At 34.8% G+C, this 16,124-nt stretch overlaps 1 protein-coding gene across 1 annotated transcript in view; it reads right to left on the bottom strand.

Annotated features, from left to right (window-relative positions):
• Positions 1–1,123: 1,123 nt before the first annotated feature.
• DICER1 (dicer 1, ribonuclease III) overlaps positions 1,124–16,124 on the bottom strand; it is a 60,987-nt gene continuing 45,986 nt past the window's right edge. The window contains exons 24-29 of the mRNA XM_068192507.1: positions 14,877–15,032; positions 10,870–11,752; positions 8,575–8,843; positions 6,398–6,560; positions 6,224–6,299; positions 1,124–5,925 (exon numbers count right to left, since the gene is read on the bottom strand). Of these exons, the coding sequence (XP_068048608.1) occupies positions 5,760–5,925; positions 6,224–6,299; positions 6,398–6,560; positions 8,575–8,843; positions 10,870–11,752; positions 14,877–15,032 (1,713 nt within the window). The 3' untranslated portion in view covers positions 1,124–5,759. The remainder of the gene's footprint in view (positions 5,926–6,223; positions 6,300–6,397; positions 6,561–8,574; positions 8,844–10,869; positions 11,753–14,876; positions 15,033–16,124) is intronic.

The following is a 16,124-nucleotide window of genomic DNA, read 5'->3' as shown; positions in this document are numbered from 1 at the left end:
TCATAAATGTCTTGGATGCAGGACTGGAAAGGATACTTAAGTTTGTCTGCAAACTGCCAAGTTTGCAGACAAAAAGAGACCTTTGAAGCAGAACCTCTACTGATCTTACACCTTGAATTTCTGGAGAACTCCATCTGCTTCACAGTACTACCCAGCAAGGGATGGGCCACTTTCTTGCAGACTCCAGCTGAGAAGGCCATCCCTCACGTCATTTTGCCACAATTAACGGGATATAATGGCATCCTCAATCAATTTTTAATATTATTATTTTCAGACCAATTTTCCTGCAGAAAATTTGGGGGCAGTTTTCTGATTTGACTCACTTGCTAGAAATGGGGAGATGCGGGCTATGTTGTCATCCTTACTAGCCTACACACTGGAGCCTGAAGGGCTTTACTTTTAAAGGCATCTTCTCCAAATCCCAGAAAAAGCTACCACCATGCCTACCAGCAGCCTCGCAGGCTTTTCTCTACAACTTAAGACAAAATGTCATAACTCAAAGACAAAAGATGCTCAATGTAGATGCCAAAAAAATGACTGCTACATTGTCAAGTTTTCAGAAAGGAAGACTCCTGATCTTTGTCTGGCAGGTCTGACTTGTCTCCATAAAAGGTTAAAAGGTACATGACACTACTGTGCCAGTCAGAACATTCTACAAACACACTGCCAATATTCAGGATAAGCAAAATACTAACAGAAAGCCAACAGAAAAATAATGAAATTGATGTTATTAATGCTGAGACTATTAGCTCATATTAACATATTATTCTTAAAACATGTGCCAAGCATGCTAACCTGTGTTCCAGAACCCCTGTGCTCTGGGGCCTCTCAGCTCCAACAGACATTTTGCAGGTATAATGGTCAACACAGAGATCAAATCGTACCACATACACCATTTTTAACCTGAGTGTCCCTTAAGAGTCTTCACATAGCTCTGAAGACAGTTCATTCATCAGAGGAAGGAGACAAGCAGACTTGTCTTTAAACAAGGTGAAGAAATATTGTTTTCACAAATGTTTTAACTTTTTTTTTTTTTAGATTTAGACTGAACAGCAATTTTTTGTAAACTCTAGAAGATTTATGGAGATATTATCAGAAATTTTAAAAAAGCAAAACGACAATACAAGGTGAACAGACCATAACTTTATTGGAGATATACTCAGCTACAATTATTACAAAAAACTATTAAAGGTAATTGTGATCCATAAGGTGCAGATTGCAAACTTCTGCAGCATGATTACAGTATGAATGAATTACATTTTATGTCCCTTAAAGACAGCTGCAGCATGTGATGGTAAATATTTTATTGTCCATCAAATTATATTTGTTATTCTTTCTACTTGATTTTAACCATCTTTTCAGTCACACTATTTACAATAAAAATGCCTGCAATTTCCAATTATTGTTCACAAACATTTTTCTCCCCAACTTGCTGCTGCAGTAAATTCTGAGTGCATCTACAAAGCAATTAAAATAGTCTGTGGTTGCCATTCAAATAAAAGAGGGAAAACCCCAAGGATTTTATTGGATGAAATTTATTTTTAAGAATTGTAGTTAGCTTTGATAGAAGTTAATTTTAACTGCTAGTGGAGTATACTACAATGACCTCTAGATATTTGCTAACATAATTCATATTGATTTACAGCTGATATTTAGATTACATTTGATGGTCATGAACTGTAGTGTTTAAAGTTTAAAATCTAATATGAAAGTGATTAACTTCTTGAATATTAGAGCAATTGAAAAAGGATCAATGTCAGTAATTAAGTACCAAAAATCAAAACGCTTCTTGCTTCATTCATATAAAAAATACAGAGATTTCCATGAGAATGTGTTCATGGGGAACCCCATCCAAAACAAACCCAGAATACTGTCAGAGTCAAGTGCAGTATCACAGCAGACCACAATGCTATTTGTCAGTTTTGGACTGCATGTGCTGCTGTGACTGGGATACAAAGAGTTCATTTTCTGTACAGATAAATGCATAGAATATGTAGCATATGCAGTATGCCATATGCAGTAACATAAACCCCCCACATTTTCCAGTTGATGGTTCTGTATCTGCTCACAAGGAGGAAAAATGAAACTCTGAAACATACACACAAGTACTAGATCTTCAGATATGTAAATGAGTGCAGTTCCATTGACTAAAATGATACAACATCAATTTGCACCAGCTGAGGATCCAGCACCTCATTCCTGGGCCACCACTATATTCGTCCCCAGCACTGGAACTGGTTCTTGTTCAAGTTCTGTACTTGGCAGTTGCAACATACTACTGTGTAATAAGACTTAAAAATAGTAGGCTGGTTTTTTGTATGGACTTTAGCAGCATCAAGCTGAACAAACACTTCAGAAGTCACTACTGAGCACTCAATATTCAGACTGGACAGATTTAGTTGAGGCTGACCAAATTACTAGGGGTTGTCTTCTCCCAAAAATTACATTATATGTGTAAAATGTTGGTTTGTTCAGAGATAATTACTGGAGTGTCAGTCAGAGGTCATTCTAATTTTAATTACTTCACATAACAGTAAAATGATGTAGTAGAAAAATAATAGCTTTAAAATACAATCAAGAGTGGTTGCACATCTTTGTTGTATTTTTTCGACGTACAGTAAAAATGCCACAGACGTTACAAATGACCTATTTAAGTTGTGCAAGTAAATGACACATTGCAGGCATTAAAAACTATCTTTTTCAAAGTCATTAAATCAGAACAGCAGCAAGGCCAAACCACATTTTTCCTCTCTGTTAAGCATTTTTTCCTTGAAATGAGGTAAAGCATGGTACCAAGTGCAATGCTTATTTGTGCTACATGAACAGAACAGCGCAAAAAAAAGCCATAAAAATAAAAACGCAGCATAGTTAGGAGGACTGTTTAAAGTACAGTATAACAGGACTTAGATAAAAAACCCCAAGGTTCATGCCAATTAACCCCCACACCATTTATGATGAGCCTGTGTGGTTGCTTTTGAAGATGGGCTGCAACAGTCCGCTTACACTTGTGCTTATAGCATGTCAAGTGATTTCTATCCCAACCTTCAAATCATCAGATTTAGGTCTTTAATAGCGTACACTGTCCAGTATCAAAATCATATCAGCTGTAGGGTAAAACACACAGATGTGTAACATGGAAACTAATATGGATTTTCTGCCTCAAAGGATAGAAAGTATTTCAATGAGGTCACACTGGAAAAAATCACGGCATTTAAAACGCATTTAAAAATGCATCAGCAGCATAAACTACTTTATAGTCAGCCACTACACATTTCCGATGTCCAATTCATACGCTTTATCTAGTAACAAAGTGATCATTAAACTGTTCTGAAACACAGAGTAGGTTCAGCTGATTTTGTCTACACCCAAACACTCCATAACCACTTCACCGCTAACAATTACCTGAAACCCCTGAGAATCTATAACCTTGTAACAATCAGTAAGAATTTTAGGCATTCAAAGAATAACTGAAATTTTAGCTTTTCATAATGCAACTAAAACTACTTAAGACTTTCTAGATGGTCTGATTTAATCTGCTGATTGATGTCTGGCCAGAAACACAGAATTGTTGACATGAGTAATCATGTATTTTCACTAAGAAAAATCAGCCCTACTATAAAGAGCAAGCTATAGCTTAAATCAGTGACCATTTTTAAACAGCTAACACAAAGCAATTTACAATTGAGAATTTAGACTGCATGTTTTTATTGTTCCATGCCACTATATAATCTACTTGCTGTTCTTATACTTCCTTTCATGACTGAAGTACCAAACAAATACTAGACTTCTTTATAAGCTAGTATTTTAATTCTTGGTTTGACTCCTATAACAAGCAGCTTTCAAATACAAGAACAGTCCTTTTTCACAGACTGAAAAGTGACTGAGATAGCAAATATACGAACTTTTGAAAACTGTATTTCAGAAAAGCTTAATGTCTGCCCCTTGTCACTAAGGCATTTACTTTATTTTTTGTTAAGAAAGCAAGAGCTGACAGTTTTTGTTTTGTTTTAGTGTGCATTTGTGAGGAAAGGAATAGGGTTTAAAAGCAGGAAATACAGTATTTGTTTGTAATTTAATTCATAAGACACAGCATCAAGTTCAAACTATTGTGCTGGAAAACGTTAAAACACCTTGCTCTGCTTTCTCAAACTTCAAGCATAATTAACAGGGCAAAATTGCAGCAAACCTCTACTGATACTGGTGGGAATACAAGACCCACAGCTTTTTTTAAAAGGTAAATTAAGAGGTATTATAGTTACAGTGCAAAAAATTAAAATTTCAAGCATAATATATAAACATAGCACCAAAACAGAAAAAACCCAATGCATGCAAAAATAAAAAGGAAAAGAAGAGAAAAAAAGAACTGAGGTATTTAAGTGAAGAGTGCCTACAAAAACCTAATTAAAGAAGTATAGGCAAAGCCTAAAAAATACAAGTATGATTTCCCCCCACGCTCCCAGTAGACCAAAACATCAATGAGCTAGTTTCTCTAAATTAAGGACCTAAATCACAGATGTATCAAAAGTACGGCAGTTATATCTCAAACATCAACTTTCATGTTATTTAACAGCACAGCTTTGGTAGATGAAATATGCATGCAATTCTGAAAAGTACAGTAAGAAATTTACGTGGAAATATCTCTAAGTGTAAAGGTGCTCTGTTTGTTAAATACGTAACCAATTGACTATAAAATCTGCAGCATATCTTAGGTGTGATATGTCTAAGGTTGTTTTGTTAGTGACAGTTTGCACTGTGCAATTATTTGTTGCTGTTTCCAGTATTGGAACTATCTAGCTTGCAGGTTTGTGTAAAACTGGAATTTTAGCCAAAGACCATATTTTGTTTATGGTATAAAAAAAACTGTAGACTAACCACCTCCTCAGAATTGTTAAAAATAACCTAATTACATATATATGAATATAATTTCTATTATAATCCTGTAATAAGTCACAGCTATAGTAATGAGTTGTACTGTAAATATAGAGCTGTATCATTGTAAAATGCATAAGAAAATGAAGGGAATGTAAAACAGTTTGTTCCAAAAAAGATCAGAAATTAAAGATTATTAATGAGGGTTTATTTATTTTTAAGGCAAGAACCTTTTTTTATGCAAGACTGTATGGCATAAGGAAACCGAAGTTTCACTCTACCAGTATGCCAGCCATTTCAATTAAAATCTGTCCCTAACAAATAAGTGCAATAATGATTGGGAATGCCATCTTAATGTAAAAAGATGACATGGAGAGAAAAAAAAAAAAAGGAAAATAAAAAGGAGAATACTGGCACACTTAATCTTTCTTATACCCAATCATCCAGTACAGTTTATCAACTGCTTTATGACTGGCACTAGTGCACAGATTGAAGAATTCCAAGATTATTATATATATAAATCTAGCAACTGCATTAGGCATAAGCTCCCTGGCCTTCTAATACTAAGCAAAGCTGTACTGACAAGAAAAGTAAACCAAAAAGACCTGACAACAATTATTCTGAACACTTGCTAAATGTCATCATTAAAGCACTCTCGTGATTAAACAAAGCAGAAGTGAGGAAAGAAGACAAGATTGTGTTTGCGCAAAAAACTATAACTACAATTAGTTCCAAAATTTTATACATGTTAAATGTTTTGTTATCTATTCTGTTATCAAACAAACTTTAAATTCTGTCTTCCAATTTGTTCCTCTCAACATCAACTTTTAAAAATTTGCTTTATTTGTACGTTATTTTTTCCCCCATTTCATTTATTTTTAAGAGGAGTCTCAGCTGTTTGGGACCTGAGGTTGATTTGCTTTGAGGCTTCGTAGTGCTCTTCTCGCAGCTGCAGATTTGGCAATCCTGTAGCTTCTGCCAACACCTTTAAACTTTCCCTTTCCTACAACTTCCACTGTAACTCTGACCTTTCCATCGTAAGTTCTTTCTGCAGGACTGCAAAAATATACACAAGAATTACTTACTGCCAAGGCAAGGTAATGTGAAATAAGAGACCTACATTCTTTTTTCTACAGAAGTTAAAGCAGTAAAATTAAACAGAAATCATTACATTTCTCAGAAAGCTATGCAAGAAAAAAAAATAAAGAACAGTGCACACAATGATGATTAGGTTAGCTACTTAGTGCAAAAGAAATTATAAGTACTTTGTGACATGTAAAAATTCTCTGTAGTTCATGAAGCACAGTTTAGAAACACTTTCTGTCAGTGTGTAAGGAAGAAAGCATATTCTTACCTAAATTTGGCTGTCTCTGGCTCCATTTCCAGCAGCTCTCGCACTGGGGAACGGGGCACATTAGCAGAAAATTTTTCTATTTGATTAAAAAAAAGTGAAAAACAAAAATTAGCTTTGTTCTTTTCATAGCAGATGTCACTTTATTGTTAGTAATTTTCTGAAAGCTGGCAGTACCTATTAGTGGCCTCATCATTGGATAGTACACTTGCCAAACCATTTCCAAAGACATTCCACTATCCATATAAATGGCACCTGCAAGGGACTCAAATATATCCCCCATGGCCTTTGGTACTTCAATGTCTTCCTCTTTTTCTTCATCTTCTTCAGATCTTCTGAGCTGTTGGCAATTAAAAAAAAGACAAGGGTTGAAGGGAGAGAAAAGGGGAGGGGAAAAGAGAAACAATTGCTTTACTTACAGTTAAACAAAGATCTTCAGAAATGTAAGCTGTCCCACATCCTATATCCTGTGATACTTCCTTTAAGTTTCTAATTGACAACCTTCCACAGCAAAACTGTTGTTTTATCCCCCAGTGAAACCAAGCTGCTGGTTACATCATTTTTCAAATATGGGGGAAAAAAAAAATCCCAAACACCATTGTGTACAGGATACTTTTACACTTTGTGAATTCCTTCTGTGATAATTCTGTAGGATTTCACCATGGGCCTGTTCTTGCCAATTAGAACCAGACTTCCATCTAGTTAATACCAGAAAACTACCCATAACAAATGAAGAGTTCACACATCGTGTATCTGCCAAAAAGAGACTTTCAAAATCTCTTTAAATCCAGTCTCTAGATGAAAGTTGCATGTACCTCTCCTTACCTTATTTACCCCTGAAGACAAGCATGAAACCAGCACTAGTGAAATAAGACATTAATAACTGAAAAACACGATCACCAGACTGAGCTAGAAGACATATTTAGGTGTTTAATGCAGCAGGCAGTGTTTTCTTCTATGCTACCAATTTAAGACAATAAACTATTCTCATAATCAAAAATAAACTTTCAGTGTCTATCTTAAAGCTAATCTAATCCTTTACTAAAATACTTTAAACACATGTAATGTACATTTGCCTAACTCCAAAAAAATTAACTTGAACACCAAGATTTTGACCATTATACTACTCTGCCTGAAGAGAAATAAGTTTCTGTCAGTATTCTCCCCCAGCAGCTACACTCTCACTCCATTTGGGGCTTAAAATCCAATTCAGTTCTCTTAAGAGTGACCATAATACTTCATAAACGTGTTCCACCCAATATTTCTACCTGAAATAAATCAAACAAGTAGTCAGACCTGACGCATACAGCAATAGAAACAGGAATTTTGACATTAAAAATCAAGTCCAACTGTTTTGAATAGGGCACTTCATACCAAGTGTAAACTGAAGCACTTTTTATACTGAAGTAACAGAAGAAGAGAGAAACTAAGAGCTGTAAGGCAAGGGACAGATGTTTCATGAGTGAGATTTGAAAAAACAGAAAAGCAGATGACGTGGAGATACACATGGAAACCAGTCTAGCTGGCATGAACTGCAGAAACAAAGACTCTTACATTAAACGATGAAATAAGAGTTTCAGTAATTCAGTGCCAGACCAAGATAGGGAGCAGGCGTAGGGAGAGTGAAACAAGGATTTTATTTGAAACAGCTATCACACAATTTGGTTGCAACTTTGGTGAAAGTCTCTTTTTGCATACTTGCAAAAACTGAACAAAGCAAAAAACAACACAGTAAGATCTGAAAATAAGTTCCTAGCCTTTTCATTCATATTGTGGTGAAAACAAAAGAGATAAGACTTTATTCTTCTAATATAGAATAATTTATATTATCTAAATTTCAGTCACATATTTATTATTCAATGTATAGTGCAGTAACATCTCCTCCAGTAGAAATCATAAGAAAAAAAGCAGAAATCTCTTGTCAGTGTACTACATTTAATAATACCAGCATTGTGCCAAGGTAGCTTTGTTCATGGTGTTGTACGGATACCCTACCCTGAGTCAGCACTACGTGATTTAGCAGCTCTTCACCACAATTTCATGTTGTAGTAATGCTTCCTATCAGCTGGTGAAAGCACCAAGGTAAGTGTGTGCCCCACATTGTTCTAACAACACAACTAAAATCAAGTGCCAGAAAAACCTAGAGGTAAAAAGCTTTCAAATTAACTAATTTCTGTAAATTCTAATTGATTTTATACTTTCTGAAGGCTGTATTTTACTTTGCATATTGCATCCTTTTATTACCGGATCTGCTTGTTTGGCTGCTGTGTGCACAAAGCATTACAAAAATGCTAAGAAATCCAGTGACATGCTTCAAATCAGATACTGAATATATTTCTTCTACTTCCACTAACCTCAGAATCCATTCCTTGCATTTCATTCTTTTCCATTTGAAACTGCACAAAGTCATCAATAACATGAAACAGTTCAGGAGAGACAGCTTTGAAGTACTTGTGGTAGTCATACTTTACAGCTAATGATGCAAAAATGGTATTATTGACTAGAGCAGATCGTAGGTCAGTAAGAACTCCTGGAGAGTGTTGCCGTGGGTCTTCATAAAGGTGCTTGGTTATGAGGTAGTCCAAAATTGCATCTCCCAGGAATTCTAAGCGCTGGTAACAATCTTAAAGTATTGGAAATAAAAGAATGTACAACACCACAATTAAGTTTAACACACACATTTTTTCCAGACTTTCTGGATAAGAAGTTTGGTACGGTGCCATGTAAATTCTACAAACTAATGGTCAGAGAAGACAATCTGTTTTTTAAAAGAAGTATCCTTGTGTTTAAAGAGATTGCTAATGAATACTAAAAAAAAGCAATCAGTACAAGCAGGAGCTATATCTAATAATAAAGCAATTTTTTTTTAACAAAACATCAATTTGGTAGGCTAGAAAAACAGCTGTGTTTATAATCAATTAATGTTTTTACTCAAGATCTTCACGTGCTGAGAAACATCAAAAAGTAAATTTAAGATATTCTGCCAGCAGGCTGATCTGAACACTGTAACAGTTAAAACATAAAAAAAAATTAAAAAAGTAAAACCAATTAATATAAAAATCAATGTATTAAGAGCAGGGGAACACAAAATCTGAGGTTTTTTTTGTGTGATTTGCCACACATTAGGACACCTTCAACAAAGATCCCTATTTAGAATATGTCTTTTAAACTGGAAATTAAAATTGTCAAGCCTTTGCTTTTTTGACAGTTGACAGGAGCCACGGGAACAGTGAGCTAAGAACATCTATTTTTAGAACCCTCTTTTAGAACACAAAGCCCTCTTGAATGCAAATACAGGTAGGCAGGCTGAGAAGGAAGAAGACAAACTACTGAAGAAGTTACCATGAGAGTAAACTGACTAGCACTAAGCTGAACCTATGACACTGCCAGATCTCAACTACCAGCTATACCTTAAAAAGCTGCAGGTAACAGCTATTTACAGTTGTCTCACTTGGTAAACAGAAATAAAATCATAAGTTTTCCTACAGTTTCAACAATGTAATTTTAACTTTTTTTAATGCCTCAAGGTTTCTGGTAGTGTGTATATATATTTATGTATGTCTAAAAATAAAGAAACCATTTACTTTCATTATGTTTTGTGAAATATTTGTAAAAAGTAAATACATATGTGGGTAATATCCCCTACAATGAAAAACCAAAAGAGCGCTTCTGTGTTTTGTCAGAACTGCTTCTCAATGTAGTAGCATTTAAAAATTACTTGTTTCTTTAATGAAAGCAGAGCTTTCTCATTCCTTGGAATAAGGGCCCAATTCACTGTGGGGAAAAATTCAGACTGCTGACTGCAAAGGAATTTGCCAATCACTACAAATAGGGTTGGAATTTTACCATGGTTTGCTTTTGATTGCATATTATTGTAGGAAAATGCATGCACGTTTTAGAATAAACAAATATTACATCAATTAGTATAAGCAAGAGCAATTAAAGATCACAGAAATACAAATTTCTACTGCTGTAAAATCTTTTATGAGATCATGTACAGAAACATTAAATGCTAATCTGAAACTAATATTTAGTCTGTTTTAATTAATAACTTCAAACTTTGACTTTAAATATTTACTCAATAAAATGCCCAGACTTATATTAAGACTTTGAATTCACAGCTTCAAAGGTAAGTCTCCACATTCTCCACTCCTATAGATTATTCAGCTAATAAAAGCTGTAGTCTACAGTTCATCTTCAGAAGTACAAAGTATAACATTCTTGGGATTCAATTACAGAACAAATTTGCTAAATATATTTGGAAAATATGACTGCTATTTCCTGAAGTACATGGCAATTTTCCAGAGTTCTACAAGAACTTATTTCCATTAAATGAGGATCTAATGTCATTCATACACAGCTAGTGATAGAGCATTTATCACTGATGCTGTTTCTCAAAACTTGGTTAGGCCTCAGTAAACATACTTTATCTGCATAAAGTCAAAATAGGAATAATCACTGAGATACAAACAGAACAAGTATCCCCCTCTAAACAGTAAGTAAAATACTATTTTTAAGATACTCTATTCCAAGACTATTGTAACATGTGATGTCTAAAAAAAGTCTATACATGGACATACACAAGATACTACTTATCTTGCTTTTGCAATATGGAGAAAAAACTATAGAGCTTTTTGAAAACAACTTACCAGTAATGGTATTATAATGGTAAGAGGCATGAGTAAATGCCTGAAGAAGATAAGCCTTGTTCTTAAAACTGTAATTTATTTTCTTCTCGAAGTTTTCAAAACCAGAAATAAGGTGATTTAGGGTTTTTTCAGCATCTGGGTGATCAAACATACACCTTGGTGGAATCTTCAAACAGCCATACTCCAGGTCTTTACACAGAGAAGGCTCTGAATTAACTACAGAAGCAGCAACAGAATTTGGTGAAAGGTTTTTCTGCTCACTGTTACAGTTCTCTCTGGTAGCACACAGAGTGCCTTCCCAATCAGTCTTTTTAATTACAGGGAGCACCTTCAGCCCCAATGAACACAGGAAAAGCTGAGCAGCTCTTTCACCACAGCTGGTCAGATAGCAGCCCAACAGGGCTTCCACACAGTCTGCAATGCTCTTGTCAGCAATACACTGCTCTGTATGCAAGTCATAGGAGATCGACTGCTTTCCTGCATCAACACCACAGTTTTCTTCTGATGGATTCCAGAAGCCCACTACAAAATCATCCTCTTCAACAGCCTTGCTAGGATCCAGATAGCACATAGCATCCCAAGAGCTATAGTCAAAATCATCAAAATCTGATGAACACTGAACATTACCCATGGATGACTTTTTGGGTGCTTTCCATTCATAGTTTGAATCAGTGGTTGAAAAGTGTGAGAGTGAAATTTTCTTCACAAAAGCCCCTGATCCCATTAACATGTTATCAATGAATTTGATATGCTCCTGATCATACTCCAGAAAATCATCTTCAAAGTCTGTTTCTTCCTTGGGCAACCTCCACATTAGGTCTTCATTCTCTTCATCATCATTATAATCATCAAGTTTACCATTAGCCAACATGTTTTCCTTTGTCTATGAAACACAAAAAAAAAAAAAAAAGGGAAACAAGACACTTTTACTGCAGAAAGATCAGAAAAGCAGGATTTGAGAAGTATCTCCTAATAACAATACTGAATTGTTTATGTTCCTAAATACATTGTCTGATCAGATGTGTAATACAACCTCAACTTCCATAAGGACTGGAATAATTGTCCTGCAACACAAACTCCTTATTGCTAATTTTGTAGGAACCTGTGCTTGTATTTGAATGTGAGGCACACACAATGAACTTTATATCCACTAAACATTTTACACTTGCACACCAAAGTAAACAACAGAAAATTCTAAATTAACAAACTTTAGGAAGTATAAGAAAGTTCTGAGTGCATCCTTCTCTCAAGCTGCTAAGTAAGGCTAGTACAAATGTTGAATGAATGCAATTTTGAACATTTTTTTCTACACGGAAAATGCATTTAGTGGGTTTTTTTTTCAGGTTTTTTTTTTAAACAGGCTGTACTACTAGCCCTAACTAATAAAAGAGAAGGCAAAATTGTCATCAATTTTCTAATACTTACATATACACCCACAACAGCAAAATTAATGACATCTTATGTCTTTTCCTATGTCTTTTCCCTCCTCATAATGGTATGGATTGACATAAATTAAAAATTGAACACAAATATTCCCAAACTATCCAATTCTTTGCAATTTGCCATGGCCCCTATCCAGGAAAGTACTTAAACATATTAGTTAAATGCACTGGTAGTCTTCCTAACATCAAAGGACTATTAACAGGCTCAACACTGATGTCAGCAGGAATTCTGCCACTGAATTTGACAGGAGCAAGATCACATTCAAAGCACTTTCCTGGACTGGGTCCTGAAAGCCAACAACATTTTGAATCAAGTGAAACAACAACATTTTGAATCAAGTGAATTTATCTGCCCTGAACCTGTGGATGTTGTATTGAAGGGTTCAGTTACTAATTTGCAAATCTGTGAACCAGATGCTACCATGGAGAGGATGCTTCCCTTTGGGCAAAATGCACACCCATCCAGAGGTGCAGATGGGTGGCAGCTGCAAGGGGCACTGGGCAGCTCTTAAAACTGCCTAAGGATCAAACAAATCTCAGTGTGCCTCGTTGGGACGGACCAGGCTTATTCAAGTTTAGTAATTACAGGAAAAAAAAAGAAGCTATAGAAGTTCTTAGTTTAGACATTCTGCTGAAAGAATTCCTGCTGCTGTAATTCCCTATCTTACACACACACAGCAGGGACTTCTGTAACTTAAATTGATCAGAAAGAGATATCAAAACTGGATTTGAGATAGTTATTTTAGATACTTGTAGTAATATAAAACTTCAAATAAGATTAACTTAACCAGTCCCAACAAGGACAAGTGCTGCTTTTTTCTTGCTACACACCACCTGTCACATTTACTATTGAAATAAAAAAAGTCTCTGAATGAGACAAGTCGATATGGATGCTCCAAAACAGATTCTGGGATCTGTTTTTACAAAGATGGAACAAATTATAAATTTTTACTGTGTTTTTGTTCACAGGTTTCTTAAAATTAAATTTTAAGTAGCAGGACATGAACTATCCTAACATTGTCTGTACATTACTTCTTGTACGTTAGAAAAAAATTCTAAGGGATAAGGATTAGCAGTGGCTAAAGGAAACAGAAAGCAATTCTGATCATTAATTATTTAGTCATTAACATTAAAAAAACCCAACAATGAACCCCAAAATAATGATTTTTTCCTCAGTAATACCTGACTAAGTTTCAGGAAGTTATTGCCAATTAAAAAGTGACTCAAAATACACATTTAGTTATTTTTTAATGCTCTTTTGGAAATCAGCCATTTGATAAAATGAATGAAGAAAGATTCTTCCTCTTAATAAAGCTCGATAAATACTAACATTTGACTACTATGTTTTAGGAATAATTTGTCATAATGAGAACTCTATTTTCAGTAATAGACCATCAGCCCATGGATGGAGAATTAAATTTACATCCAGGAAAGCAAAATATCTACTTGGCACAACCCTCCCCACCCCCACTATTTAACTGCATCACTCTCTGCATTTTTGTCTGAAACCCTATATTTTATTTACAATTAAACAGTTACTATCACACAGGAAGCAAACACTGAAATGTGTGGAAAACTGAAACCTTTTAAAAACCAACAATTAGCTCCAGTCCTAAACGTACTATCTCATTTGCCAGAAAGGTACAGCAGGAAGTCTCTCTGAAATGAAATCTTGGCACAGTACAGAACCACAATAATCAGGTTGTTTTATTCTGCAATAAACATTTATTTGCACAGTACATCCACCTCACAGTACTCTCATGTGCCCTCTGGTGGTTCTACAGTCTGAGTGGTCTTCAGAATGGGGAAAAAAGATGTCCTTCCACCTCCTTCCCCTGAACTCCAAACCAGTCTGAAACACTTCAAGGTCATGTTACTGACTGCTGTGATTGCTGGTATTTCTGAGTATGTCCTTCTACTCCTGGAATGTCAGAAAATAGTATGAACCTTTCCTCATTAAGATTTGTCATTGTGAAGCGTTTGATAAGACAGTGAGGATGTTGGACAGTGAGAGAGCTTAAGCCAGCATTGTATTTGACATGAGAAGCAGCTCTCAGTCACACCCATAGTGTCACCACCAGCCATCAATATTGAACATTATCTCAAGACAGTTCTACTCTTCAATCTGCCTCAGCACTATGAAAAACAGCAACTCTTTTTCATATATTCTATAAAGGTGAACTCATTAAAAAGCAGTGTTTTTCCTGAACATATTACAGCTAAAGTAGTGATGATAATACCATTTAAAATTTTCAACAGAAACTTCTGAAAAACTCCTAGGAGCAGGCTAAATATCAGCAGAAAAGCTTTTATTCTCTGCTTCTCTGTTAATATCTATGCTCAATACTGGATGACGTGCAATAAATTTCCTTACTTCAGATTCTGGTTAGAATCAGTTTTCCTCTCATTTTCTTACTGAGAAATTTTAGAAAGAAAAGAAATATACAGATTTATCTTTTCTTTGCTGAAAACAGTAAAATAATTGGGGTTGGTGGGATGAGGTAGGGGTGAAAGAATATAGACACACAAATAATTACTCATCAACATAGTTAAATAAATTCTTACCATTTCATCTTTCTCCCACTTGTCAGTGTTGCTCTTGTCCTGATTTACTATGTAACCAGGAGGAAGCCAATTGACCGGGGGATCAAAAATCGACACCACCATGCGACTTGGCAGTCCCTTCTTTTTTCCAAGACGATACAAGTTACAGTTGCTGACCTTTAAAAAGAACATTCTGATAAACCTTTGGACATATATTTACATAAATAGGCTAAAAGGCAAAAGGAGTAAAAAAATGTTATGTGTCAAGCTGAATCTTATATTATTATGCATTTTCTCTAACTCTCAAAAGGGAGTTCAGCTTTCATAATACAGTAGAACCAACTGAAAGCAAGATACATGTCTTTTTTTTTTTGAGGCCAAGAATATTAGGTGTGACTATTTCAGTTAAAGTAATGTAATATATTACATTCTCGTCACAAAACAAACTAATTGCTACTTTTAAAATAATAGTAAATAGAACCTGTACAAGTGTCATTTATTACCAGTATAAATAATCATCATTCAGACCACATTTGGAATGAAAAATTCTTATTTATAGGTAGATTGACCTAAACCTTGGCAGCAGAAAGTGCTAAAACAGTTCCATATAACACTTATTAAGTCATAATCCAGATGCTATTTTGATAGCTTCTAAAATGATTATAAGTATTTTAAAGGGAAAGGGGAAAAAAAGCATTCTCAGATACAAATATATTTCCTTTTCCTTTTTAACTATCAACCACTGATCTTTTTTTCTCTTTTTAAATGCACTTTGCATGTTTTAAAGTCTTGAAATTTGAACTTGAATATTCAATCATTTCTTTAATTTGAACAGTGCAACTTATTTTCCTAAGTTAAATACACAATTTTTCCCTGCTTATTTTTCAAGATTAAACTATACAATCATTTCATTTTCAGAGTGATTCATTTTATTAGAGGTCGACAGTCAATGCCTTGGCATTTAATTGAAATTATCACATTCATTTGGAAGAAAAAAAAACAAACAGAAGTTTTCATGGTTGATTTTTCTAGCAGCAGCAGAACTAAAGACTCTGCTCCTTACTGTTTACATTTACTCTAAAATACTTTCACAAGTTTTGTTGCAAAAAAATTCTGTAAAATTTCTTTGTTTCATTTTAAAGTAAGACATTAAAAATTTCAAAGGGAATCTCTTCTTGAGGAAACAAAGGAAAGGTCAAGTAAAGATGCAAACTAAGGCTCTGTGCTGCTAATTCATTCCTTCATTCAAGCACTGCTGTTAAAGAGCTG

This window comes from Anomalospiza imberbis, chromosome 6 (assembly GCF_031753505.1).
Source record: "Anomalospiza imberbis isolate Cuckoo-Finch-1a 21T00152 chromosome 6, ASM3175350v1, whole genome shotgun sequence".
In the NCBI taxonomy this organism is placed as follows: Eukaryota; Metazoa; Chordata; class Aves; order Passeriformes; family Viduidae; genus Anomalospiza; species Anomalospiza imberbis.
The sequence above is the reverse complement of the archived record's forward strand: the minus strand, read 5'-3'. Positions and strand labels throughout refer to the sequence as shown.